This window comes from Acromyrmex echinatior, chromosome 2, assembly GCF_024713525.1.
Source record: "Acromyrmex echinatior isolate Ae372 chromosome 2, ASM2471352v2, whole genome shotgun sequence".
In the NCBI taxonomy this organism is placed as follows: Eukaryota; Metazoa; Arthropoda; class Insecta; order Hymenoptera; family Formicidae; genus Acromyrmex; species Acromyrmex echinatior.
This window is the reverse complement of record NC_141853.1, coordinates 9,838,914-9,866,021: the sequence shown is the minus strand read 5'-3', so window position 1 is coordinate 9,866,021 and position 27,108 is coordinate 9,838,914. Positions and strand designations below refer to the sequence as shown.

The following is a 27,108-nucleotide window of genomic DNA, read 5'->3' as shown; positions in this document are numbered from 1 at the left end:
TCGGACGAGAGCCGTCTGCGAATATAAAATCACCTACATACCTACATTTTGCAGTGAAAGCACTATTACCGCCATGTTTGAGCATTTGATAATGGGTGAGACGATTAAAATGGAATATCAAGCCCTCATTAAAGTACTTGCTAGCATAAGTAGAGTGCACTCATCGGGTCATATTATAACACCAAATGATCCAATTTGGAAAAGGTAACGGCTCAACAAATTTTCAATCTCTGTTTAAAAGCGTAATTTACAACGGAAAATTTATTTGACGATCACTTTAGCATCATCAAATTGCAAAGCTATAATTTTTTGTCGATGTACGATATCAAGATTAAAATTCATAAGATTTCGATCTCTTCTGGTAATTTAATGTACTTTCAGTCGTTATCTCTTTGATCAAGAATGCGTGAGCCAAAATGCCTGCATGATGCTTATCGCAAATAGCAGTTTCACAATATTCAATAAAATAGTAAAGATTCTTTATCGTAAAGACGATTTTCCTTTTCACGCTACAAAATAAAAGGCAAAATTTTTCTTATAATCACGTTTTGCATTGCATTGTTATTGTATAAAAATAACCCTGTCACTGTTCCTTTTTTTGATTGCAGGCGACCGTATCACCAGCGTGAAAATCAGCTTCCGCAACATGGTATACGAGGATGCGTTGACGATCTTGAGCTACGCCTCACCGTACGATGTAGAGTTGGAAGTGGAGAGCGGTGGTAGCGGTTCTAAGCCGACGACGTTGCTGAAGAAGAGCGTAGGTCCGACTCCAACGAGGATCTGCCATCCTCTCTATAGGAGCCAATCAATCCCAGAGCTGTCGCGGGGTCATAAAAACGTCGCGAAACGACTCTTCATAGCCGATCCGAACGAGTCTATGGGTTCCAATTACTCTACGATGAACTCGACTCTAAAGTCTTCGAAATCGACACCCGGCAGCGGGCAGAGCCTCGAGAGGCGTCACGACGAAGCGAAGAACAATCACCATCATAAGTTTGGCATTAAGGTGCTGCCAGCACTGGATGGCACCGTGCATCGTATTGAGAATCAGAATGAGCACAATACAAACCTGGAGAGAAGGCACTCGCGCAAGATGGACGCGGAGAAACTGCTGACGAATAGGCAATCCGAGACTTTGAGTGACACTGATGAGAAAAAACTTTGCAATGAGCGTCTTCAGCAACGCGCAGACAGTGTCTCAGTAAAGATTACTGATGACGTTCACAGCATCGACGTACCGGACAAAGGCAGCAAGAACGCTGACGGAGGACTTAATATACCGTCGGAGGTACCAACGGAAGTGCACAACGCTGCTATGGCGGCTCGCAGAAATCGAAAGAGCAGTTCTGAGCCCTTGAATATGCAAAAGATTAGCTCGTCCGATTCCGACAGTGCCAAGAGTCCTCAGAAAAATAAGCGAAAAGCACCGGCGCCGCCGAAGAGTACCAACGAAATCGCGATGCTATCCGCAAAGAAAGACGCCATAGACACCATCGACAGTATCGCTGATTACTCGGAATCATTGTGTGATTACGTAAACAAAGCACGTGGAAATACGAACGCCGCCGCGGATGCTCGAAGACACCGTCTGGAAAATCAATCGATAAACAGACGGAATTCCGAGTCAGACACTGATAACGAAATGCAGAACAGCTTTACAATTGAATTGAATTCGGCGGATATCACAATTCATCGCACGCCCGTGCCAGAGGCAGATGACGATGAAGATGAGGATGACATGTACAGGAAAGCAGCCAGTCTGGGCGACCTGTCTAAATACGAGAACAAGACCGCGTCAACCCTGGAGAGGGCACAGAGCCTTGACATGAGCGCCGACACCGGAGCGAAGAAGCGCAAAGCACCGCTGCCGCCCGAAGATATCAATGAGTCCACAGAGGATCTTACGAAGCTTGATCAGATTGACACGTTTGATCGACGGAAGCTAAAGAAATCGAATGAGTGGGGCACTTTGGAGGACGTATTTTGGGGCGAAGCTGCCACCGAAACGGAAGAAAAAGCGCATGAAAAAGTACGTACGAGAAAGAAGAGCAACGGCACTTTAGAGCGCTCCAAGTCTGCTGTGGAAATCAAACTGAAAGAGGATGTCACGGCGGACGACATGTCTGAGCAGAAGAAGTCCAACAATGATTCAGATCAAGAGATCACCAGCATCGAGTTATACAACCTGCCGTTGAGCAAACAATTGACCGAGGAGTTTATTCGCACTGAACGGATGTTCAATCCAGACGAGGATAATTCTCTGGCCAGAATCGTGAATGATGGCCAGGTGGTGAAGAGTCCGACCCCAAGAGAAGTGGAACTCGATTTCCAGTTGGCTAACGAGAAACGATCCTCCGAGGAGAACAAGCATGAAATCGGAAACGAATCGGATAATAATTCTATGTCGGAGAAGTCGGAGGACTTCAGTCGCGCTTTACGCTACTTCGAATTGCACGCGAATAGCTCACCGACTTCCCTAGAGCCGACAACAAAGGTCAATCTGACGCAGATGGATGAGTGGAAGGAAGAAAAAGCACCTGTTAATGACGCTTCACTTTATATCGGTAGACAAGCAGTTATAGAAGAACCTATCTTAAAAGTGACTGTAGATACGGGATGTCGCGGTTGTGAGGATAGGTGCGGCCAACACAGCGCTGACTGCAAACGTGAGAAGTACGCTGATAGACAGCATCGCGTGATAGTGCGATCATTTTTGGATGACAAGACGGGCTCAAAAGAAAGTACGGAGAGAGAAACAGAACGGACATCTACACCGACTCATCTGCGAGTACACGTGTCCAAGTCGGAATCATCGGTCAGACTCGACAAATCTCAGGACAAGGATGAGAACGCAGAAGGTAAGAATGGCGGTACCTTTTCTACGTTCCACGCACACCGGACGAAGTTTGAACAGCGGAATGCGGATAGCCAGCAACGCGACAGGTACTCGCCGATCAAAACAAAATCGCCGACCGACACTACGTTCACTGATACGCACTTTGCCAGACGTATTGTTAATGTCTCCAACCGTGATGACGAGGAGGAAGAGGATGAATACGAGTTCGGTACGAATATAACAGCGAATAACAAGAACCTGTCCTCGCCTAAGGAAGATCGTTATAATATCAGTAGCGTTAGCGTGTCAAGTGGCGAGAATAGTGAGGACAGCGGTTTGGTCCGAGAATCGATGGACTACAGCAATCCGCAGGACACGGAAAGTCGTCCATCTTTGCCTAATACGCCTGTATCGCCAAACGATGCCCAAAAGATGACCTACGTCACAGAGATCAAGGTGTCATCCAATAGGGAAGGCATTCGCGAGACTGATAACGAGAATGAGGAAATAACAACAGGAACTAACGGCGAATCGCGGAAGTCAACGCGACACGAGATCAAGGTGACGTCAAACGGCAAGCCTACGTCCGGTAAGAAACCACCGGTACCACCGAGGCGATCAGATATCACGAAGAGCCCGAAGGAGGATCGAACGGACAAGCAGATTGTCTATGTATCCGAGTACAAGTCCGCAGCGGGCAAGGGAGCCCAGATCTTGGACGCGCATCCAGGATCAGAAATCAAGCAGTCGGAGAACAAGAAGTTTGAACACTGGATCTTCAGGTCTGACAAGGAGCAGAATCGCTGGAACCCAAGTTCTGGCCAACCACAGCCCGTGACGAACATCATTCTTTCATCCAGGGATGATACCAATTAAAATGTTCGCGACTTCCTTAAGGACGCGAACAGTAATCGGTAATCGTGTATTATTCAGCTTAAGAGAGACATTTTATTTTTAAAATGTCGGAAATGAAGTTTCTTCGTGCGAAGTTTCTTTGTGAAGGCAAGTAACGATTGTAGCGATTAATAAAAAAGCGATCGTATTAAACCAGGATTGTATAAATGTTATACTAAGAACTTTAAGATAATATCCTTTCTAAGATAATGATTCGAGCAGATTTCGAATAGAAACAAGACTAAGTGTCGTAACAATAATCTTAAAATGAATATTTTTAATATAATATAATATCAATTTTTTAAATCATTTTTTCTAGCTCTTTTTTGACATTTGGCTCCTTTTTCATTTCCAGTCTTCAATTCAGTTTAACCTCAATGAATGATCCAAACAAAAAGCGAGAACATATCTATAAGTCTAAAAGGAGAAAATATGATTAACTTTATGTCACGTATGTGTTGATGCATTTCTTTAAGTGATACGTACTTCACATAACTTATAAAATACATACACTATACATCTAGAAAAATCCCTTTAATGGTTTTACTGAGAAGTTTTATCCTTAAGATGGAGAAATATCTTTGTCTGAAATGCGAATGTATATGTAAGATATTAAAACTTATAGTCACAATTTTTTTAGAAAAGGGAAACTTGATATGTTGTTTCTCTGATTCTTATCGATTTGCGTTTAATTTGTTTTCTGATTTTCTATATGTAATTTATTTAGTATTTTAGAATAAAAAAATCGATATATTTTTTATATATTATCGATATAAATGTCACTGCGCCGAAATTTAAATAACATAATAAGGTTGCTCCATATATATGTATGTCATATTTATACAGATCACTTGGAAACTCATTGCACTTTGGCGTGAATCCCGATGTTTTGAAATTAATTTTAGCAAAAATAGCAAAGGATTAATTGAAAAGACATCCAGTATGCCAATAATAAATACGAGATGTATCATCAGATAAATACGAGATGTATTATCACGAGATAATCAGTAAAGTGCTGAGAAACTACGTGCCATAAAGAGTAATTATGTAATTAGAGGAAATTACTTGAGGTAATTGAGGTAATTGAAATGTAAGATTTACAGATTTACTGTTTGTGTCCGATTTATTGTCATACGAATAAAAAATAACGATAAACGCGATAAATGTGCATACTTTTTCCCTAATAATTGTGTCGTACATAAATGTAAGGCCAATGTTTTAAATGTGACAGCTAGCAGCAAACTTAGCGCATTTTATAAAAGATCATGCATTTTTCATTAATTTTTATTCTTCCTAATCAAAATAATTTTTAATATCATTACAATTTATGCTTACAGAATATAATGAGATACATATAATGAGAAGATATGTAATTCTAATTTATTTAAAAACTGGCAATAATTTTACGTATACTTAATACTCTTCTCTTTTTTTATTTTTTAATTGTGTATACTTCGTCGCATATTAATGCTAAATGTGATTATTCCATTTTTCTGAGTTGAATATCATTTTTATATTGTGCATATATCAAGTGATTCAAAATGAGATAGTCACATTTAATGCCAAATGTAGCGAAAACGCAGTATTCTTTCAATTCTTAAAAATATTTCATGGTTATTCCAGAGAAGATTAAAATCATCAATTTTATTTTTATCTTAATGTTTGCAGTCTGAATGAATATTTTATTTTACGTAAATAAAAGTATCTTATATGTCGTCCTATATGTTTATTACGAAATACAAATAATTTCGTAGACAAGACATTTGTAATCAAATAATAGACCGTGTAATAATAGATCGCGTAGCATGTAAGCGAAATAATGTGTAAATCTGGGACTTTGTAATAACTTTGTTTATTAATGTACTAACATTTGCGTAGTTCATAATTTTATGACTAATTATTTACGCATATTATGTTAATATCGTCCTTGTGAGATACAAAGTAAATGCTAATTAATGAAATATTTCGCATAATTGTATTATTCGCTTTAAACGTTGATGTTCAAACAAATATTGTTCAAACATTTTGAAAATCTTAATTTCAATAGTTTATGTAAAAAAGTGCGTTTTTTTTTTTGTTATGTAATTAGAATATTTGTTTGATATCGCATCTTTTTTTGTTATTCAACGTTCTCCGAAAAGACAACAGAAATTCCAAAATATACTAGGTTTACTATAACGCGCAATTGACATTGATCAAGATACAAATGTTTCACTATGTACGAATCTAGTACTATCTTATTAGAAATGTTATTGTTAACTGATGCAAGTTAGTCATCGAGTCTTTCTGTGTACTTTAAATATAATTGTGTAATATAATTTATTTCAAGACTAACATGTTGGTAACATATGCTATTGTCTATAATTTGTTAGTAACAAATGTATAAAGTTTTAATGAATAAAAATGTATATTTTTAGACATACCGATATTGTAAAAATATATTTTTTTATGTGATAGATTCTTGTAAAGAGATAAAGATTATTTTTGTTCATTACGATTATATCGCGCTTTTAGAATACTTTGCACACACACACACACACACACACACACATCACGTTAAAAATATATAGACCTCATAATTTAATCAAATCTAATAAGTAGAGAAGACCAGAGCTAAGCGCGAACATCTTTTTTTTCAATTGTAATTTTCAATAACAAAAAAAAAACGATTTTAGTCAAATGATTATTACTGTTTTATAGAATGATGAATAATAGTATCCGACGAGATACTATTAAAGATACTGTCAACCCTGAGCAAATTTTCGGCGGTCTAAAAAGGGCCTGGAAGAACACTGACATCAACAATTGATCAATTTGCTATTATTAATATAAATTGGTTAATACATTATTAAATTCATGATTTTTTTATTACATAAATGCTCCATAAATAAATATGGATACTTGTAAAGCTACAATGTGCTTCATAAATAAATATGCATACTTGTAAAGCTATATATTGCCGAAAAATTACAATTTTTTTCTCTGCAGTTATCATCTCTATTGATAATCAAACTGAGGACAATACTAAAATCATAATTTTAAAGAAAAATTGAGTATTATTGATTTTTGTATATATTAGGTCATTTAAAAAACATCCGCGGTTTTTTCATTCAAAAATTGAACAAAAAACCGCGGATACTTTTTAAATGACCTAATACACTGATTAACACATCTACAAAACTAAATCATAAAATTAGTACAATAATATCAGTTTTTTATTTTTAGTCACTTCAATCTTAACAAGGATACGCAAACTCCCGTAAGGATGTCGGTTTTTAATAGTATCTCGTCAGAGATTACGAGCATACCTTATTTATTTACGTCGTGAACATAACGCGGCATCAAACTTTGTTTGATAAAAAAGACATAGTAAGATATTACCTAGAATATAAATTGGGAATTCATAAAATATATTTTTGCCACTCAAAATTCAAATGCCAGTTTAGCTGGAATTTGCTTAGCAAATCCTGGGGCCCTGTTCTGTAATTTTTACATATCGTTGCGCAGATTTTTTTAGCATATCAAATCTGTACAACACTATCGTTAAGAGTATCAGTAGACAATAGGCCGATCTCCTCAAATTTTACACTGAACAGTTCGATAGTAAAAAGAAATTGGCAGAATAGTTTTGCAGCTGCAATTATATTATCAATATCACACTTAAATATTACTTTGTTTTATATAATATATGTATTAACAATTTGTATTATGTGCGCCTGTACAGGTCTTATAAGATAAATTAAAAAACATGGTATGTATATATGTAAACATTTTATTAAATATATATGTGCATCAATTTTCTATGTGCACATTGTCCTTAATTATTTTTTTCTTTTATTTTTAGTAATTATTTATGTCATATATAAATTATCGTGTAAAAAACTAAATACATTTATATAAAGAGAATTTCCTTTGTTATTTATGGAATGTCAACACTACTCAGGGTGAACAAAAAGAAGATACAGATAAATCTGCTATAGTTTATCAAAAAATCTATCACATTATATGATATTAAATCTTAATTAACTGTACATAAATTAGACAACAAGATGCTTTATCAAGATGCTTTAGAAAATAAAGAAATCCATCTGAATAGTTTCATCTCTAGTTAAATTAGAAAAGGAATAATCGTTAAAAAATAATATAAGTAGCGAAAATAGAAATAAATTTAAAACGGAGGAGTGTGATGAAAAATGAGATGAAAAGTGTCAGATGTTGTACATAGAAAGGAACGCACAAGTGAACAGACAGAATCGTCATATCATTAACAAAGATTAAATTTTTGGATAATGTAAGAGCGAAGGATACTATTGTACAATTTGCAACAGTGTGAATACTGCAACATATAAGAATTCAGAAAATATGTAATTTTAATATGGATAATAGATATGTGAATATAAATTTAAATATTAAACTTTACATTGAAATTAATTATTAAATATAAAAACAATTATTATGTAGCAGACTGCTTATAATTCTTTGTACTCATGAGTTTTTTACCACACATAGAGCATATAGCTTTTTTATATGCACAGGACTGACAATAATGGGATCCCACCTGATGAACTTTCTGCCTACATATTCTACAGATCTCAAATTTTGTGGTGTATGGATTGAATCGTGCCTTTCCTGCAGAAAGAGCTTTGTTCTCTCCAACTTTACGTCCTCCACTCTCCGTTGTGTTCCTTGCACCTGTTTTCCAGGGATCCGGAGTAATAACTTTGCCCAATTTCTTTTCACATTTCTCGCAAACCATGTTGAGATTCCTTATTTGGAATAAAATTACACAAATACCTGAAAATAATTGTGTATTGTATCATGATTATATAAAGATAAATTATTTTTACATCAAAGACAAAGTTATATTATATACCTTAAGCTTGAGTCGTAATTCTTTCTCAAAAGAATTCCTACTTGTTTAGCACTCCTTCGTGCAATATCGTAAATCTTTTCATCAAAGTAAAAAAAACATTGATCTAAAAATAATTACATATTGAATAATGAGTATATAAAGATGAATTTTATTTTTACATAATATCAAAAAGAATTTATATAAATTGTCAGCCTTTTTTAAATTGATTTTTACTTGCTCAGTTTTCCTACATATCATGTATCTTTTCATTAAAATCAAATAACGAAAACTCTATCTATTTGAAAATAATTGAATAAATGAAACATCAAATGGATATATAAAAATAAATAATTTTTAATCAAAAGTATAATTATGTTATATTATTATATTCTTATATTATATACGTACGTTGAATTTTTAGGTTATAATCTCTTCACAAGTTAATATTTACGTCTTCAACACTCGCATGTACAATATCATAAATTTTTTTATCGCAATATCAATTTCTTCAGTATTAAAGCTTCCTAAATTGCGTTATTGAAAAAATTCTTAAAGAAATTCGACTGCGTAACAATGGATAATGAAAAACGATGAAAACAATCATCATTCCGAGCGTTTCCGACAATATCCGAACAATCCGCGAACATTTCCGAGCACTCTTCTTCCTTGGGAAGAATATGAAATATGAGACGTATCGAATATTCAATATTATTTGGTACTTTTTATTATCCGATCGGATAATCGGATATCATTAGTATTCAATAATATATCCGGCTGAAATTTTATGTTGCCGGATATATTATTGCCGGACAGCTACAAGTTTATATATATTTTATATTTTTTATAAGCTTTACGACACACGTATGAATATATATGTTCTCAACTTTACATATATTCATAGATAACGTAAATGTCCCAAACAACATGAAGTCGACAAGGCTGCATTTCATTGCACGCATAATGCGCATGAGTGTTAAACAAGGATAACATGATACATCACCCAGTAAACGAGAATGGATTAAAATGGATTGAAATTTTTTCTATCCAAATGCATATTTTAAATAGCGAATAAAATACATCTATTGTTATTAGAATTATACAATTTATACATTTGTAAAAATGGAGTAAAAATTAAATGCTCGTATATTTTCTTAAAAAATTAACACAATGTCATGGCTTATTTCGAGCTATAATTAAATTAACTTTAAATTAATATAATTAACACATTGTTAATTATATTAATTTAAAGTTAATTAAGATTAATTACATTTGTATTAAATATTTTTGAATCTAAAAGATTTATAATAAATCAATTTAAAAAATTATAAAATAATTATTCTAAACGTAATGATATCAACATCAAATTGTTTTATTTTTTTTTTAGAAAAGCACATCATCTGCAATCAAATTAAATGAGGAATTTGCGAAAATGCAAATACATGAGAACGAGAATATTGCCAGCAAAAGCTCAGTCAGTTTGAAAAAACCATGCGACAGTGATAAAAATTATTATTCAAAATTTGCTATATATGATGAAAACCTACAAATATATAGCATTTTTGCCATGCGGACATGTAATAGCATTTGAAAAATGTACGAAAAATATAATACAATATAGCGTACCTGTTAACAATCTAGGTTTCTATAATCAAAGCTTATACTTTAACTACATATTTAACTACATATTTATTCATATGTTATGTACAATATATATGTCATACTAATTATAAAGGAAGCTTTAAATATAAGACTATGAATACGGGCATAAAAATATTATTTAAAAATATTATTTTATTTTCAAGAAAACATATTCAAACATCATTTCGTGCGCATTTCGATCATGACAACGCATGCGCATGTTGTCATAGAGCATGCTCGAGCTCGTGACACTTTTGTCGCTGTTTTTGTCGATATGATAGGTTTACTAACCTGTAATCGTCAACTTTAACGATTAATATCTCAGTTCGCGAGCCAGAGAAAGTTTTTTCTACCAGATTCAGTCATTTCATACAAAAATATGTCGAATGACTAATTTTATCAGTACCGGACATAAGGTAGCTCAACTCGATTATTACCTAGGCTGTGATTCAATTCATGTTGACAATGCTGATCGGCTCATGAGTATCGTTTGTCTTCGTTTAACATTTTTTTAATAAACAACAAGGATGAAATGATTTTTAAGCGTGTGAACGTGAATCGGACCTAGATGCCTCATCTAACCCGCAGCCGTTTTTTTTTGTATGTCAAAAAATTTATGTATGTATTTTTACGCACAATCTTCTTGAGCCATGTCAGACGCTTTTGAAGAAATACAAGCGATTAAGATAAAGAGAAACAGTTATCGTGAGAAACTACAGAAGAGGAAACGTGAGAGACATGAATTGTATACCCTCACTTCTACGCCGGCTTCATCCACCCTGACAGCAGAGTCGGCGTGTCCTGGTAATAAGTATATAATTTTACGATTATATTACTGTTAACATTTGTTATGTGTGATGAGAAAGAATTTGTTCAACTTTAATGTAACTGGTATGTCCCTGTTACAGATTCTAATGCATCTTCACGTTCGGATCACAGTGAATATGAAAGAGACGTACTTTGTATCTTACACGAGTCCTTACCTAATCTACCGATAACATCCGCAGACTTGATAGACCAGCTACGTAAAAATCTTAATGCCGATGTATCTTCTTCAGATATCCACAAGATTCTGGAGAAGCTGGCTGCACAAGATATAGTTAAGTTAGTATAATGAAACTTGCATAATATCCTGTAATACCATTTTATTAGTACAAGATACATTTAATATAAAAAATATTTATGCATGTCTTTAGGATCAAAGAAGTTACAGAGAATGGAGTATTTGGATATACAGTGTTGTCGGTAACAGAATCCCAATCGTCATGTCAATCTCAGTCTGATGACACAGAGAATGCCGAAAGCATAGAAATGTCTATGTCTGAATTAAATGACCATGTGCCTCCAGAGAAACAAGCGAAAGTTGACAAGAAAAATACCGAGGATATCATGTCTCTAATTTCGATGCCGACGATTAGAGAAAAGGAGAGCAAGAAGGTCGGTGAACAGATCCTGGATCTACTGTCAAAGCAGACTTCCAAAGAGAAATCGCTGGCAGAACGATTTCGCTCTCAGGGAGGAGCTCAAGTTATGGAATTCTGTCCACATGGTACAAAAGTAGACTGTATGAAATTGAATGGTGGTCCGGGATTCGCGGAAAAATGTAAAAAGCTGCATTTTAAAAAGATCATACAGAGTCATACAGATGAATCTTTGGGAGATTGTAGTTTTCTCAATACCTGCTTCCACATGGACACATGCAAGTAAGGGCGTGAAAAATACTGCCTTTATTAATAACTTTATCAATATATAGTTAAATTCGTTTCTTGATATAGTTAATTGTAACTCGAATTTAACTAAGTTAATCCATAAAAAATATTTTAGATAAATCATACATATTCAGCTTTGACTTTCTCTACTTTTAAAGGTGCAGTTTTATGCAGCGAAATTGTACCTTAAGCAAAAAAAGATTTAGAGTTAAAGATGAAATTTTTTTTATTTTGTACAGATATGTTCATTATGAGGTAGATGGTCCTACGGCACAACTAAAAGAAATCAATGACTCCGATAGTTCGAGCAATACCACATCTAACAAGACGTTGAATCTAGATAGCAAAAATGGTAGCAGTAGCAGTAGCAACGTAGGTAGTGAGTTAACTCTGTATCCACCACAGTGGATTCAGTGTGATTTGCGTTACCTCGATATGACTGTTCTTGGCAAGTTTGCTGTGATCATGGCCGATCCACCATGGGACATTCATATGGAGTTACCTTATGGCACTATGTCAGACGATGAGATGAGACAATTGGGAATCCCAGCACTTCAAGATGAAGGACTCTTGTTTCTTTGGGTGACTGGCAGAGCTATGGAGCTGGGAAGAGAGTGTCTGCAGCTATGGGGTTATGAGAGGGTTGACGAAATCATCTGGGTGAAGACTAATCAATTGCAAAGGATAATACGGACTGGTAGGACAGGTCATTGGCTAAATCATGGCAAGGAACATTGTCTGGTCGGCATGAAGGGTAATCCTCGTATTAATCGAGGATTGGACAGTGATGTGATTGTCGCTGAGGTTCGTGCTACTAGTCACAAACCCGACGAGATCTACGGCATCATCGAGCGAATGAGTCCCGGTACCAGAAAAATTGAATTATTTGGTCGGCCGCATAATGTACAACCCAACTGGATTACGTTAGGCAACCAGGTGGATGGTGTTCATCTAATTGATCCGCAACTTATTAAGGCCTTTAAAAAACGTTATCCCGACGGAAACTCGATGAAGCCTACCAAGCCATAAAATTTCCTTGTTCAATAAAAGATTAAACGGAGATTAATGATGTAATTAAATTTCCAAAGAATTTAAAATGTTAAATATCAATTTTAAGAAAATTTAGATCAAGTTTTTTAAAAAGATGGTTTATATTTCTTCGCCTCTATGAAGTACAATATTTGAATTTGCTAAGTATCCATCGCGTTTTTGACATTTTTTTAAGAGCTCGATAAATCGATTAAAATTTTTATAAATAGACATCTATCAATATAAATTAAAGCCACTTCACGTTTTGTTAATTTATTGCAAAAAATGTATATATATCCCATCTACCATTTAAATATATGCTAATACAAAATGAACGCATATAACTATAAATATAAAAGATTGATTTCACGTGAATATTTTGATAGATGATAACATTTGTACACATATATTACATTATTTTTAAACCATGCTTTATTTAGCATGGTATGTATACACACACGTGTAAGTTCTTCCTTAATAAAATTATCGGTATTAATGCGGATTAAATCCTGAAGCTAAAATCAACTTCTATGACGTATAAGTTAATTCTAATGTTAGCGTAAGATTGCAAATTGTAAATGTAATTACTGCTTCCTGTTATTTATGTATAAATACGAGTATATTCAATCTTTCTAAATTTATATCGCTGCTATGTTGAAATGTGTAATATATTATTTAAAAAATTTTTAGTTATTGACAATTTTTAAGTATAAAATAAATCACTTGAAAGATTGCAACGTAGATAAAAATATGTAATTATCGCATATATTAATTTATCATTTTTGTACTAATTGATCGGAATCATTTTATCATTTTTGTATAATACATCAATTCTTATTGAAAAGATAAAAGCTACCAAATGTGAGTTTTCACTATATATAACCAATACTGTTGCGTTTTTGCTTGAGTAGACTCTTCCTTATGGAAAAAGAAAATAGATTGTCATTTATACTGCTTGTGGAAGTTCTTCTGGATATCGACGTTCTCGCGACACAATTATTTGACTTTGTCGTTAACTCTGTGTTGTCCAACAAGTTTTCCTTGTCGTTAGTATTGAATACTTTATCTGGAATGCATATTCTAGAGTGTATCTTGTTAAATGAATCAACCCAGTGTCTTTTTTTGTGCCCGTCTTCCATTATGAAAGAAAATTCTCCGATCTTGAAGCAAATTTCTGCGATATTTTTATTTTCCACTTGCACACACATCTGTTCCTTGGGTATGATAGGAAATGATGCGTTGTACTTTTTGTTAACGCGCCGCGTAGGGCGAGTTATCACAAAACAAGTGTCGAAAAGAAAGCAATGATATTTCTGCAAACAGATGATAATTTGTGTCAAAAAACCTACTGAAATAAAATTTATATATGCGTTATCTCTTGTATTGAAATTAAAATTAAACTTACTATTCCACGTGTATCCTTAAGCTGACCCTCTGTAATCAACTCTGTGGCGTTGGCGATGCATTTTTCAGGATCATGTTCGATCTTCGCGTTTATTTTTGATTGAGCAAGCTTGCATTCGGCATTGCCCATGATAAAATCGATATTCTTTAGCAAGTCGGAGAATATGTTACTCGCCTCTTTCAATGGCAAATGATCTGCATCAGCAGCAGGCGTATATTTTAAGATCTCCTTTATTAACAGTGGATACTTCACGATCCTTGAACGTGGCACATCCAAATAGGTCCACAAGTCGACGGAATGTGGTGATTCTAGACGCTTTTTTAAAAACGACTGGAACCTCTTATTGGTAAATCTCTTCTCTTCTAATAAATGCCTCGCCCAAACTAATGTTCTGCATCTTTCCAAATATGGTTTCTTTAATGTTGACAGCTGTGAACAGAATGAAATTAATGTCATACATGATGCACAGTGAGATATCATATGTCTCTGTGTGAGAACGATGGACTTGTAATTTTGATGATTCTCGAGTGTTCGATCTCTCATTCCGTAATCCATGTAAATTAAGGATAGAAAAAGAGACCCTGGTAGAAATCTCATAAGCCTTTTTAATTAGCAATTATGCAAATGGCTAACCACATCAAAAAACTTATGCCCATTTCTCTTAATATTAAGTTTAATTTTAATCTTTCCAAAAATTATAAAAAATGAAGAATAAGTTAATTAAATTTAGTCTACATTGGAAACAGCCATTATTGTTATAAATGTTCAAGAAGATCGAATGTTTATAATAAACTAAGATCTACCTCTAATATTATAGAGCCAGTGTTGATTAATTGATTGATGACGCATAGTGAAATGTATATAAAAGAAAATTAACTAACCCAATTTAATAGCGTCGGTCCCACGGTCTTTGTGAATCCGTATCTATCCCGTAATTTGAACAATTCATCTCTCAAGTTACTGTGTATTTCAATGAGATTTATGAGATCGCCAAAAAGCGTAGATAACTCTTCGGATGTAAAGATTTCAGTGGTTGACATCGGTTCATAGTAATAGTTTCTTAGCATATAGAGTTCATTTAATAACACATTTTCACCACAATATAATTCATAAATAGCCTCTTGCCGTCTGATCTCACTTCGACTTAATATGCTGTTCAATCGCTCGTCGCCGCGTGGCTGTGCAATGTCTGACATCCAACTCCTGATTGTCAAACTGTTGCAACTCTCAGTAGCACTATTCAATCTGAAATTAGGACATGGTTTATTTTAAGAGAATTTTTCTTATAAGTAAAACATTTAATAGTGAATTCGATCAAATGCACTACATTAGATTAGTGCATACTTAAAGCTACTATGAAATAATATTAAATGTAAAAGCATATAGATATTTTGAACGATTAAATTCTCAATAAAGATATCATGTTATTTAACAGATTATATTGGATCAGAATAAAAGTTCATAGCGCTACTTTATTACGTACACGTGTTTTTTTTTAAATTTGATAATATATTATATCATTTAATATAGAGCAAAATTTCTACTTTAAAAATCTATTTTTTTTTAATGTTATGTGGAGTTATGGACAAAGTCAAAATACTCCTTTTATTTAATCCGCGATAACTCAATAACAAAAAATCCTAAGAATATTTCAAAAAAATGATTTTGTTAGGGACTTTAAGCTTCATGTTGGAAAATCAAAAATTTTTACAAATTTTTTAAAGCACGTAATAAGTCCACAAAGTGAAAAAAATTTTCCATTTTGTTAACTTATAGTTTTCTATATGTAAAAATTATCATATTTACAGAAATTCAAAAAACATAATAACCTTTTGAAAGTAGAAATTTAAAGATAAAAATCTTTTTTAAATTTAAATTTCATTTTAACCAAGTTATTTAAATTCATGAAAGCTACCAACATTGGTTTCAATTCAATAAATATATTACTTTATTATCTTATGTACGTAAAGTTGTTGATTATGTTATGCCACTGCATTCAGATACTTTAGGTAAAGAAGCCTTTATATATAAAGTAACTAACAGTATCCAGTGTAGAGCAACTGAATTCATCATAAGTTTCATTCTTAAGTAATTACTTTTTACGTAACGTTCTCGTGTCTGCTTCATCTTCGATGATAGACAGGTCCGAGGAGTTTGGCTGGATCGTGAAGGATCTATGTAAAGTGTTTCCTGATTTATTCGATGTGGAGGAGGAAAATATACTGCTAGCAACCTCCGTGATTCTACGACGTTTCTTCTTCTTGCCTATGTCAGAATCCATGGATATGTCCATCGAGCTGACACTTATCGCATCACTCTTCAGCCGTTTTCTCGGTCTCTGTAGCAGAATATTTTAGCGTTTAGACATCAAGTGTAATATCAATGATAGCAACAATCTCATTATCGTCTGACAATTCAAGTAAAACTATAATAAACACCTATAATACATCTGTACCGCAACGTGTATGTACATGACAACGATGTCATGCTAATCGTGACGATTGAAAAATTGAAGAAGAAAACATGCTGTCCCGCTGACATTAATGACATTGTATTCGAATGTCGGTTACACACACAGCCAGTTGCGAGAGGCGTCATTTCGCGGTATACCGAGGAACAAATCGATGTACTCACCAGCCAAAACCTTTTTCGTGGTTCCTGGAACGTATCCTTGATCGTCGTGTTGCACTCATCGTCCATGATGTCAATTGTCTAGAAAAAAGAGGAAAAACTCGAAATTTCACAGTATAACTCCTCGGAATTGCACACACTAAGTATTCGATTTCATGAATTGGCTAGGCGGTTGTAGCGGTAGCAGCTTCATTTACACTCCACGCTTCTACACCTACACTTTTTATTATTATTGTCATTTGTAAAAATAAATATTTTAGAAAATTAATTTAATATTATCATAGTGACAAAATCAATATTGATTTTTATTATATTATAATACAATTTTTTTCATATTAGATACAGAAAATATTTTAGGTCTGTTTTCTGTGACTGAACTGTCTATACATTTTAATTTTCTTCTCTCTCTCTCTCTCTCTCTCTCTCTCTCTCTCTTTCTAATGTCTAGTTGCATATTCTATCTCGTTGTAGGTGCAGAAAGTGTAATACAGATAGAAAGAATAGATTACTTGCAAATTTCAAAATATTCTTTTTACTTGTGTTTTTTATAATTTCCCCGTTTAAGCCTTTCTTCCTTTTTTTCTCCAAGAACTGTGAATATTAAATTTCACTTTAAATACAAAAACATTTAAGCGTATTTATTATATATATAAATATATAAATAGTAAAGAACATTTTGTAATTGTGTAAAATCCAATCCGTTCAAATTCTCTTATTGTATGTGTTGAATTTTTAACATATTTGAATGTTGATATAACATCATGTGATTATATGTTATTTTAATATTTTGTATTAAATTAATATTCAATATTTGTATGGTATGTCAAAATAATGCAATTTATATATAAGTGTAAATATATAAATATAATATAAAAAAGCATTTTAAAACTTATAAATTCTAAGATAAAATATAAATATATTAATTTGGTATCAATGTTAATTTTATTTTTTAAAAAATGTGCTCCCAGTTTGCTTACAAATTGTGTATTTCATATTTATTGTTATATTAATTTTTTTACATATTTGTGTTACTTTCTAACTTATATATTTATGTTTAATTATCACAACAATTTAAATAGACCATTTAATTAAAATATGTAAATTGTGTTAAATTTAATATAAATTGTTAAAAATGTCAATTCTTTTTTTAAAATCATTCTAAGATGCTATAATACGGCTTTGCGATTGGCTGTGACATTTTGATTGTACTTAAGACGGTCTTAAAATATAAAAAACCTCTATGAATATTGACTTACGCTATGTTTAAATTATCCTTCACAATTTAATTGTAAAAGTCTGCTCTCACCTTCCAAACAATTGATGAATGTATTTCCGGAAGTCGAGAAGATACTGAAAGATACTTCTCGAGAAAATATTTGCACCTGGCGTTGCAGGCCAGTGTGAAATGTTCACAATAATCTTTCTATGTTTTGTTGTTTGGATGCTAGTCAGGTAAGAATTTTTAATTCGTTATTGCGAAATAATATTTATAAAGATGCGATAAAGTGCGTATGATGTAAAGCATTTTCAAGTCACGTTTTAAAAGGTTAGGAAATCTACCAATACCAACTGTGACAATTCATTGATAATGGCATCAACCAATCATAGTCGAATATTTTGCTAAGTTAGGTTATGAATGTACAGTCCCATTTTCGAGATTCAAGATAAACGTTAGCATGCGCTATATTTATTTCATAAGATCGAGTGAAAGTTACGACTTCAAAATACGTTAATAAACGTATAAATGTAATAAACAAAGTAATAAATTATTTTTATTATTGACAATATTGTTAATAATATTATAAAATAATTTTCTGTCTATTTTATGTGGCAATTTTAATGAACAATGTAACATTGTTATACTTTATTATATTATCTACAAGTGTTATGATAAGATTCGAGATATAATTTTTTAACATTTAAAAATTGTGTTGTTATTAATTATACATGTCGTTTTATTTTTAATTGCGAAATTTTAAATGCGCAATCAAATAGTATATATACAAAAGTATCAGATGGTTTTTAAATTATAGGTTAGGTCTAAAGTAGGTGGCTAATTTATTGCTATTAATGGAGTTTATTGGAGAAAATAATAAGAAAGAAATAATTGAATAAAATAAAATGAGATTTGTGAAGATTTGCACACAACCCTTATTTTACTTTATTGATTGTTATGAAATTTAAAGCTGTTATTGTATTTGAATTTTAAAGAAAATTAAAGATTATTAAAGAAATAATTCCTTTCTTTTTCAAGAATGGATAATGTATTAACCAGCACAGACAAGAAAAAGAGGAACAAAGCGACAAGACAGTTGGTTCCAAGCACTGAACGTAAGATATCTGGATGCAATTGGGAAACATATAAAAATTTGTTTTCTAAGACGAAGACAGAAGAAAGCACTGGAGAAAAAAAAACTGTCTCACAGAATCACAGACGTCCAAAGTATAAAAAAGTATACACCACACCTATTCGTATGGTAAATATATTTATAGTATTATTTTGAATATAAATTTTATTTATTAGCGAGTTATATTTCTTGACATATATCTGTGCCAAGTGCAGGATTCACAGGAGCAAAACAGCAAGCAAGATGTGAAAAATAAAGAGAACAAGACTTTAACAAAGCAGCTCGCTATGGATTGCGAAATGGTTGGAATTGGCGATGGTACGGAGAGTATAATAGCTCGAGTATCAATTGTAAATAAATACGGTGATTGTATATATGATAAGTATGTTAAACCAAGAGAAAAGGTCGTGGATTACCGAACGGCTATCAGTGGCGTTCGACCAGAGCATTTGCGAGATGGAGAAAGCTTCAATATTGTGCAGAAGGAAGTAGCAGATATATTGAAGGGTCGTATTTTAGTGGGCCACGCATTAAAGCACGATCTCAATGTATTATACCTATCACATCCTAGAAGGTATTGGCGTGATACTTCAAGATACAAACCTTTTCGTCAAGTATCGAAAGGGAATACTCCCAGTCTAAAAAAACTCGCGTACGAATTATTAGGTAGAGAGATACAAGTAGGTGAACACAGTTCCGTGGAAGACGCGAAGGCAGCGATGCAATTGTACATGTTGTACAAAAATAAGTGGGAGTCAGAAAGAAAACATTGACAAGCAGATTTTTATAAACAATATGATATATTCAGAAAAAAGGCATAATGGTAGGAGTTATAAAGGTGACAACTATACAAGTTTTACATAAATTAATGTGCATACACAATAACTTTTTTATGGTTATTATTACTAAAATGATTTATTTGACTATATACATTAATTTTATACATATAAAACTATGTATAGACTATATTATAATATATAGTATATTATAAAACTATGTATATTAATTTTATACATAAAACTTTTATACATAATTCTACGTTATTAAAAATTTTGTAATGAATTTAAGAATAGAAACTCGTGGTCATGAGATAACTGAAAAATACTGAATGATTTAACTGAAAATTAAGTTACATTCATCTTAAATGTAATGAACATGTGTATTACATTTCACGTAAACCACATAAAAATTTTTGTGAAAAATACATTAAATTTCATGAAATTTTATGAAAAATAAAAATTTTAGGTATATGCACACAAATATATTTTCAGTTACAAATACATTAATGTAATACATTAATGTCATGAAATTAATTCAATTTGTGTAACTTAAAAGTACATTAAATTTTATGATATTTTTAAGCGTATTTATTCCACTGTATACATTAATTATACAGATGGAACGTTATATAATTGTCATCTTTATAGTTGCTAAGGAAACCTTTCACAAGTCATCATGTCATCTTTAACAAGTCATCATATCCATCTAACAAAAAGAAACGACATCAAATATATTTGCGAAATTTCAAGAATATAGTGCAACCTCTGCCACTTGTACTTGATAAACGATTGTACAATCATAGGTCTATGATTATATTTAACTATAACAGGATGTATTTAATAAGTTGTAATAATATAAATATTTTAAATAATAAAAGATATTTTACTGTAAGGTAAGCACCTTTTTTATATTACATATTTAATATATTTTAATTATTCGAATTAATTATTCTTTCCTCTTTTTGATATTTCCTCTTTATCGTAGATCTTTAAGAAATAAACGATTTTTTTAAATTGAAAAAAACTGACGAGCATTGTGTGCTGTATTTAGGGATAGTAAAATGTGTGAACAAGATTGAAGGTCTTTGCATTTATTTGGTAAACACATTGGATATGACCTTATCGATATCAGCCTCGTATTTCCCTCTCTTTAATGATTTATTCCACTTGGTCATTTTGATTTTTACTTCTGTGACATATGTATCTTTCTACTGGATCTCGCTTTTAGTATAAGCACTTTGTGTTTTTCTATTGGTGAGTAACTGTATTGAATTATACTTTATCAAAACTTTATCTTAATTTCGTAACGTTAAACACATCACAACGTCTATATTGTCTTATCAAATTTCATCATTCTATTTGTACGTATATGATATTACGTTTAACGTAAGTTAGTTGTTTTTAGAATTTGATATCTTCAAGATTCAATCGACGCAACGTTAAAAGTGAAAAGTGTTCTGACTTTGGTAAATTTAAATTGAGAAAATAATATATGAATATTTTAATTTTAATATGTGATAAAAGTGCAGAAAGGTGTTCGACTTTTGATTGAATCTGTTGTACCTTTCACAAATCTAGTTCGCTTGAAATCGTAAATAATCGCCGTCGCGATCGATTTGTAATTTGAACAGGAAAAGTTATATAAGCGGATGCACGCTCTCATTCACAGATCTTTTATTAATCTTTCATTCATTATTGAGAAAATCCCAAAATGGCAGAAAACTTTTCTGTTCACTTTAATTTTATCTGTCTATGAGAGGTGATACAATTATTTCCAGACACTCTGTATAAGTTTAATCGCAATTTATAAAAAATGTCTCGTCAAATACTGCGATATCAATGAATGCTTTATGACTGCGATTAATATTCCAATTGAAATAAATATGTAGAAGATAATGGCTCCTCGTGAATTCAAATAAATCGATAACTCTTATCATTCTTGATTAGAATACATTTAATTAGCTTATATCCAAGGTTGGGAACATTATTTTATAAAAATAACGTTTATTACCATTATTCGTTACTATTTTTAAGAACTAACTCATTGTTGCCATATTTAGTAAGTGACGATTCGTTATTTTTTTCGTTACTTTTTATAATGCTGAAGTAAAATATGTTAGATTAAAAAATTGAATTATTTAATAATAAATCAATATTAAATATAATAATTAATATTAAAACTTTAAGTTAATTTATATATAGCAAACTCTTCTTTATATTAAACTTATCTTAATAAATCTTGTATAATTCTTAATATTACATTATTCTTAATATTTTTATTTTTTAATATACATCTTTAGAAATTTACATTTTAATTTGCAAACATAAATTTTTTATCAAATAAATATAATATTTTTATCTAATAAAAAATAATCTATTGAATAGATATATACATAAAGATAATAAGAAATTAAATTTTATTGTAAAATAAATGTGTATTATATTATAAAAGTAATGCTGAATTGGTTATCGTTATTGTAAAGATGTAACGATGTTATGTTGTAATCTAATTATAGATAGAAAAAAGTAACGACAATCCTGTTTACATGTTCAATTATTTTTCTTTTTATAAAAATATAAACAGCAATGAATATTAATTGTGTCTATCAAAAACCTTATTAATTCTACTTTTTAAATTTCTCAATTTTAATTGGCATATGATTATATATAATTTTCTCCGCATTTTATTTTAAATGATTAATTTACCTTGGCTTCTGAAAGGCCCCAATTATTCCTTTAATTCTTATCAGAGAAAATTTGCCTCTGTTTCGATCAAGAATGTAGAAGCAGAGTGCGGTAGGTTTAAGATATCCGTATATTACAAAATGAATATTATGCCATAATTGTACTTCATTAACTATGAAATAGCTTGCTGATATAGCTGAAAGTGCCAACGAGGATTCCTCGTGTTCTACGAAGCTTAAACGGCCAACGACTGCGTAATCATGAAAATCGCCGTGATCGGCGCCGGAGCTGCAGGACTTGCTGCACTCCGACACTGCATTTCCGGTACTTACGGCGATCAGGTGGTGTGCTACGAAAAAACAGACCAAATCGGCGGGACTTGGGTCTATCGAGAGCAAACTGGTTTCGATAGATACGGTTTACCGATTCACACTAGCATGTACAAGAGCCTCAGGTACTTATGGCGCGTATTCCTTGCAGCCAACTTTCATTTTCCCCTCCAAAATTTAACTTGAAGATGTAATGATCAATTACGTATTCATATTTTGAGTATTAAATTCACTAGTATTAAATTAGATTTCTGTAAGGGCTCAACAATTCTCAATCCTACAATACATAGAGAGTAAGTACCCAGCAAAGGAGATTGGATTAAAATGGATTGAAATTTTTTTCTATCCGATTGTGTATTTTATATATAAATAGCGAATACTTTTTTTGGATTTAATTGGATTCAATTGGAGTCAATTAGATTCAGTTAGATTCAGTTGGATGCAATTGGATTAAAAAACTGCATTTCCTATTCAAAATTTTGAATTGAACAGTATTCACAATGTGTGTGTTGTGCACAGAAAAAGTTAATATTATTTTTAGATTGAAAGATATAGAGATATGCTCCATGCAATTCCTATAAATGAATAAAAATTCAGGATTGAAAAGCATTCATTTTCACATTCAATATTTTGAATCAATATTTTTGAAAATCTGAATCCATTTCAATTCATTTCATTCTCGTTTGCTGGGTAATATAAATTTAAATTGCGATTAATATTTTAATCTTGAATTTGCTGTCAGTTTTTTGCATTGTTTCGTAGAAATGAACCTTCGATTTCATCTTGGCATGTATTACAAACATTTAAATCCATTGCAAATGATTCGATACTATTAATAAGAACTAAATGATATCTAGAATTAATTTACATATTTTAGAGCTAATCTACCGAAGGAGGTAATGGGCTATCCAGATTTTCAGATACCGGAAGGATCCGTGAGCTATCCGACGCGCACGCAGATATTGGATTTCTTGAATATATATTGTGATCATTTTAAGCTACGTCCTTACATTCGGGTGGGTGCATAGATAGAGGAATATAACAACGCTAAGTGCTTGTATCAAATATCATGACTACATTTCGTCTGAATTATTATTACACATGAGTTTGAACGCACTATTATGTACTATTATTATTAGTAACATTATTATAATATATTATATTAATATAACGTATTGTATAACTAATATATATAATATGTTATATTATATTAACTGGTATTATAGATCATATAAATTGACAGTTTATATAATATATTATGTATAAATATACAATAATAATGATAGATAGTACTAGATAGTAATAGCATGATTTGTCATGGCGTATACATTCCAGCTGCTGCATCATGTAGAGCTGGTGGAGCCGGTCGCGGGGGACCGGAAGTGGTCGGTCAAGGTCAAAGACTTGCAGAATGACGCGGTCGCAATCGAGTCGTTCGATGCAGTCATGGTGTGCAATGGCCATTACTTTGAACCCATGATCCCGAACATACCTGGCCAGAACATCTTTACGGGCAAGCAGATACACAGCCACGATTACAGGGTTCCCGATTTCTTCAACGGCAAGAAAGTCGTTGTCATGGGAGCTGGTCCTTCTGGTATATACGAAATTATTTATTTCTTGAACGAAATACTTTCTTTTCACAGCGATTCGGGCTATATCGGTCATTAACATTTTACTCTCATGATCTTTTTCTTCTAGTTTTATTAAAGTTTCGTTAAACACTATAAACAAACGTTTTTTGGATACTTAGTTTTAGAAATAAGAACGACGAATAAAAAAATCTTAGAGTCATTCTTAAGTTATTCTTACGATGATTAAAACATGTTTCTGTTTCGGGTAGGTATGGATTTGGCGTTGGAGATATCCAAGAATGCGAATCGCGTGATTTTGAGTCATCACCTGACCGAGACCATCGACACCGTGTTTCCCGAGAATGTCGTGCAGGTAAAAGCGCGAATCCAAAGTAAAATCACAGAGATACTTTTTTCGCGCAAAGTCAAATATACTTATAAGGCACAATCGCAGAAGTACTTTTTAAGCGACCGTGACGATTTCTTTTATAGAAAGATGACGTAGTGGAATTGACAGAACGCGAGGCGGTTTTTGCGGACGGGACGAAGGAGCAGGTTGATGTCGTCTTCTATTGTACAGGTAAAGTTTCTCCCATCCTTATGATAATTATTATGGGATATTGTCTCATTCTAACAATTAAAATAACACTCGTTCTCTATCCTCAAAAGGTTACAAGTACAGCTTTCCTTTTCTCGCCGAGTCCTGTGGAGTTCGAGTGGATTCCAACATGGTCACGCACCTTTGGAAGCATCTGGTGTCCATAGAGAGCCCTACTTTGGCATTGATTGGTCTTCCATTCTATGTTTGTGCCTTTAGTATGTTCGATTTGCAGGTATAAAACTTGTTTTTGCTTATCATCTCTCTAAAATTCGAAATATTATTGCATCACTTATGTGCTCTTTCCTCTTTGATTAACTCACAGTGTTCCATATTTTACCATATATATATATATATATATACCGCATCTCATGTTTCAAATTGATGCTCTCCATAGATTTAATTCTTTAACTGATCTTGTATTGTTGATCCTTTCTTTTTTCTTCTCTAATATGAAAAGAAAAAAAGGAAAGAGACGAATTCCTCTCGTGCAAGAAGTTCAGTTAAAAAGAACAAGTCTCATATTTTGAAATATGTCAGACATACAAAGGCCGCGTGCAATCCACTTTAGACACGCGACATTCCAAGCCCCCGTGGGGCATCCGGAGCGGATGAGATTGTCTCTGAGCGTGGCTGAAAGGAAGGCGGTCGCGCGCGACGGGGAAAAGAATGCTAGAAAGTCATTGTCGCGCATCCGGCGTGACTATGTGCCAGCAACGGTGATAATGGCAATGTGATTATTTACAATTTCAAGGTGCGATTCGTCCTACGACATTGGCACGGCGAGAGGCAGTTTCCCGCCCAAGCGGATATGCTGCGCTCCGAAGCGGAGGAAGCAGCGAGACGCGCCGAGAGAGGTCTGCAGAAGAGACACTTTCACATGATGGGTCCTGAGCAAGAGCACTATTACAGTGACCTAGCGAATGTCGCGGGCATCATGCCGCTGCTGCCTGTGCTCTCGAAACTCCATAACGAGAGCAGTATGCGCTTCCTGAAAGACCTCGTGCACTTTCGGGAGGATCGCTATAAGATCATCGACGATTACAATTTCGTTCAACTTTCACGTTGAGGCGGTAGATACAATTATTTAAAAGATTAAATTCTAACTGTGTATTTTATTCAATTTGGGGATAGAATTTAGGGATCTACATTGAAAATTGTAAGAAAAATATTCACACCTATTCTTACTTGTTAATTAATTCTTACTCTTCGTCGTGTATGTGAAATAAATGTGAACTTTCCTGTCATTCAAGCATGAATAATTATTTTCTTATATCGATTAAAGTTATTTTTTGAGTAGATATAATTGTCTGAGAGTCTAACTGTCATTTATTTATTATGAGTAGCTGAGAATTTTCCAATTTTCTAAAATTACTAACGAAAAGATTTGTATAGCGGTATTCATAATCGAGTCTTATATTTAAGATTGTCTTAAATATAGTTTTAAAATGTCACGAACTAATCAGAGGACTGCGTGTATTAGTATCTTAACTGCTTACGAATTTAAAATCTATAATGGTCAAAGCTGAATTTTTAAATAATTCAATGTGAATAAATATACTATATATATATATATATATTAGGTGTTGGAATTAATTCGTAGCGTTTTACAAGTGATGGGAAGTACTTTCATTAATGTATTTTTTAATGCTCATGTGAAATAAATAACATTCTTTCATTAAAAAACGCTACGAATTAATTCCAACACCTAATATATATATATATATATATATATATATATATACATGCATATATATTTATAGTCATTCGAACTGCGCGCTGAATTGGTTTTCCAGAT

The 27,108-nt window shown here is 32.6% G+C and overlaps 6 protein-coding genes across 13 annotated transcripts in view; 4 read left to right on the top strand and 2 right to left on the bottom strand.

Moving 5' to 3' along the window:
* LOC105148024 (uncharacterized) overlaps positions 1–6,155 on the top strand; it is a 40,370-nt gene extending 34,215 nt beyond the window's left edge. The window contains exon 4 of the mRNA XM_011059470.2: positions 609–6,155. Within this exon, the coding sequence (XP_011057772.1) occupies positions 609–3,715 (3,107 nt within the window). The 3' untranslated portion in view covers positions 3,716–6,155. The remainder of the gene's footprint in view (positions 1–608) is intronic.
* Positions 5,570–9,436, bottom strand: LOC105148023 (cysteine-rich PDZ-binding protein). Its single transcript, XM_011059469.2, has 3 exons — positions 8,994–9,436; positions 8,607–8,709; positions 5,570–8,527 (listed from the first exon to the last, which is right to left on the bottom strand). The coding sequence occupies exon 3, from the start codon at positions 8,487–8,489 to the stop codon at positions 8,187–8,189; it is 303 nt and encodes a 100-aa protein (XP_011057771.1). The 5' UTR covers positions 8,490–8,527; positions 8,607–8,709; positions 8,994–9,436; the 3' UTR covers positions 5,570–8,186.
* Positions 9,437–10,431: 995 nt separating this feature from the next.
* Mettl3 (methyltransferase like 3) lies at positions 10,432–14,335 on the top strand. Of its 2 annotated transcripts, XM_011059468.2 has the most exons (5): positions 10,432–11,027; positions 11,132–11,327; positions 11,420–11,926; positions 12,172–12,304; positions 12,386–14,335. In XM_011059468.2, the coding sequence occupies exons 1-5, from the start codon at positions 10,874–10,876 to the stop codon at positions 12,959–12,961; spliced, it is 1,566 nt and encodes a 521-aa protein (XP_011057770.1). In that variant the 5' UTR covers positions 10,432–10,873; the 3' UTR covers positions 12,962–14,335. The 2 variants fall into 2 exon arrangements, with proteins under 2 accessions (XP_011057770.1, XP_087258680.1); XM_087402554.1 differs by having other exon boundaries at positions 10,433–11,027; positions 12,172–14,335.
* Positions 13,219–18,444, bottom strand: LOC105148019 (rho guanine nucleotide exchange factor 3). 3 transcript variants are annotated; one of them, XM_087402559.1, is made up of 7 exons: positions 18,304–18,444; positions 17,534–17,588; positions 17,001–17,078; positions 16,463–16,704; positions 15,248–15,611; positions 14,367–14,795; positions 13,219–14,274 (listed from the first exon to the last, which is right to left on the bottom strand). In XM_087402559.1, exons 3-7 carry the CDS (start codon positions 17,064–17,066, stop codon positions 13,834–13,836), a joined length of 1,542 nt encoding a protein of 513 aa, XP_087258685.1. In that variant the 5' UTR covers positions 17,067–17,078; positions 17,534–17,588; positions 18,304–18,444; the 3' UTR covers positions 13,219–13,833. The 3 variants fall into 3 exon arrangements, with proteins under 3 accessions (XP_087258685.1, XP_011057764.1, XP_087258684.1); XM_011059462.2 differs by lacking the exon at positions 17,534–17,588; XM_087402558.1 differs by lacking the exons at positions 17,534–17,588; positions 18,304–18,444 and having other exon boundaries at positions 17,001–17,523.
* Positions 18,332–21,016, top strand: LOC105148020 (RNA exonuclease 4). 2 transcript variants are annotated; one of them, XM_011059463.2, is made up of 3 exons: positions 18,332–18,449; positions 19,252–19,474; positions 19,561–21,016. In XM_011059463.2, the coding sequence occupies exons 1-3, from the start codon at positions 18,403–18,405 to the stop codon at positions 20,116–20,118; spliced, it is 828 nt and encodes a 275-aa protein (XP_011057765.1). In that variant the 5' UTR covers positions 18,332–18,402; the 3' UTR covers positions 20,119–21,016. The 2 variants fall into 2 exon arrangements, with proteins under 2 accessions (XP_011057765.1, XP_011057766.1); XM_011059464.2 differs by lacking the exon at positions 18,332–18,449 and adding an exon at positions 18,619–18,755.
* On the top strand, positions 20,912–26,616 carry LOC105148018 (senecionine N-oxygenase). Of its 4 annotated transcripts, XM_011059459.2 has the most exons (9): positions 20,912–21,017; positions 21,110–21,378; positions 22,993–23,263; positions 24,016–24,154; positions 24,474–24,735; positions 24,982–25,085; positions 25,205–25,292; positions 25,382–25,545; positions 26,065–26,616. In XM_011059459.2, the coding sequence occupies exons 3-9, from the start codon at positions 23,070–23,072 to the stop codon at positions 26,377–26,379; spliced, it is 1,266 nt and encodes a 421-aa protein (XP_011057761.1). In that variant the 5' UTR covers positions 20,912–21,017; positions 21,110–21,378; positions 22,993–23,069; the 3' UTR covers positions 26,380–26,616. The 4 variants fall into 4 exon arrangements, with proteins under 4 accessions (XP_011057761.1, XP_011057763.1, XP_011057762.1 ...); XM_011059461.2 differs by lacking the exon at positions 20,912–21,017 and having other exon boundaries at positions 21,148–21,378; positions 23,006–23,263; XM_011059460.2 differs by lacking the exons at positions 20,912–21,017; positions 21,110–21,378 and adding an exon at positions 21,450–21,590 and having other exon boundaries at positions 23,006–23,263.
* Positions 26,617–27,108: the final 492 nt, after the last annotated feature.

Bases quoted from the DNA above. Each gene is read 5' to 3' on its own strand.
- LOC105148020 (XM_011059463.2), top strand. From the start codon at position 18,403: ATGTTCACAATAATCTTTCTATGTTTTGTTGTTTGGATGCTAGTCAG. The intron at 18,450-19,251 runs GTAAGAATTTTT...TTCTTTTTCAAG, and splicing joins GTTGTTTGGATGCTAGTCAG to AATGGATAATGTATTAACCA. The intron at 19,475-19,560 runs GTAAATATATTT...TGCCAAGTGCAG, and splicing joins ACACCACACCTATTCGTATG to GATTCACAGGAGCAAAACAG.
- LOC105148019 (XM_087402559.1), bottom strand. From the start codon at position 17,066: ATGGACGATGAGTGCAACACGACGATCAAGGATACGTTCCAGGAACCA. The intron at 16,705-17,000 runs GTGAGTACATCG...ATTCTGCTACAG, and splicing joins CACGAAAAAGGTTTTGGCTG to AGACCGAGAAAACGGCTGAA. The intron at 14,275-14,366 runs GTAAGTTTAATT...ATCTGTTTGCAG, and splicing joins TTAAGGATACACGTGGAATA to AAATATCATTGCTTTCTTTT.
- LOC105148018 (XM_011059459.2), top strand. From the start codon at position 23,070: ATGAAAATCGCCGTGATCGGCGCCGGAGCTGCAGGACTTGCTGCACTC. The intron at 23,264-24,015 runs GTACTTATGGCG...TACATATTTTAG, and splicing joins AGCATGTACAAGAGCCTCAG to AGCTAATCTACCGAAGGAGG. The intron at 24,155-24,473 runs GTGGGTGCATAG...TATACATTCCAG, and splicing joins AGCTACGTCCTTACATTCGG to CTGCTGCATCATGTAGAGCT.
- LOC105148023 (XM_011059469.2), bottom strand. From the start codon at position 8,489: ATGGTTTGCGAGAAATGTGAAAAGAAATTGGGCAAAGTTATTACTCCG.
- Mettl3 (XM_087402554.1), top strand. From the start codon at position 10,874: ATGTCAGACGCTTTTGAAGAAATACAAGCGATTAAGATAAAGAGAAAC. The intron at 11,028-11,131 runs GTAATAAGTATA...TCCCTGTTACAG, and splicing joins AGCAGAGTCGGCGTGTCCTG to ATTCTAATGCATCTTCACGT. The intron at 11,927-12,171 runs GTAAGGGCGTGA...TATTTTGTACAG, and splicing joins TTCCACATGGACACATGCAA to ATATGTTCATTATGAGGTAG.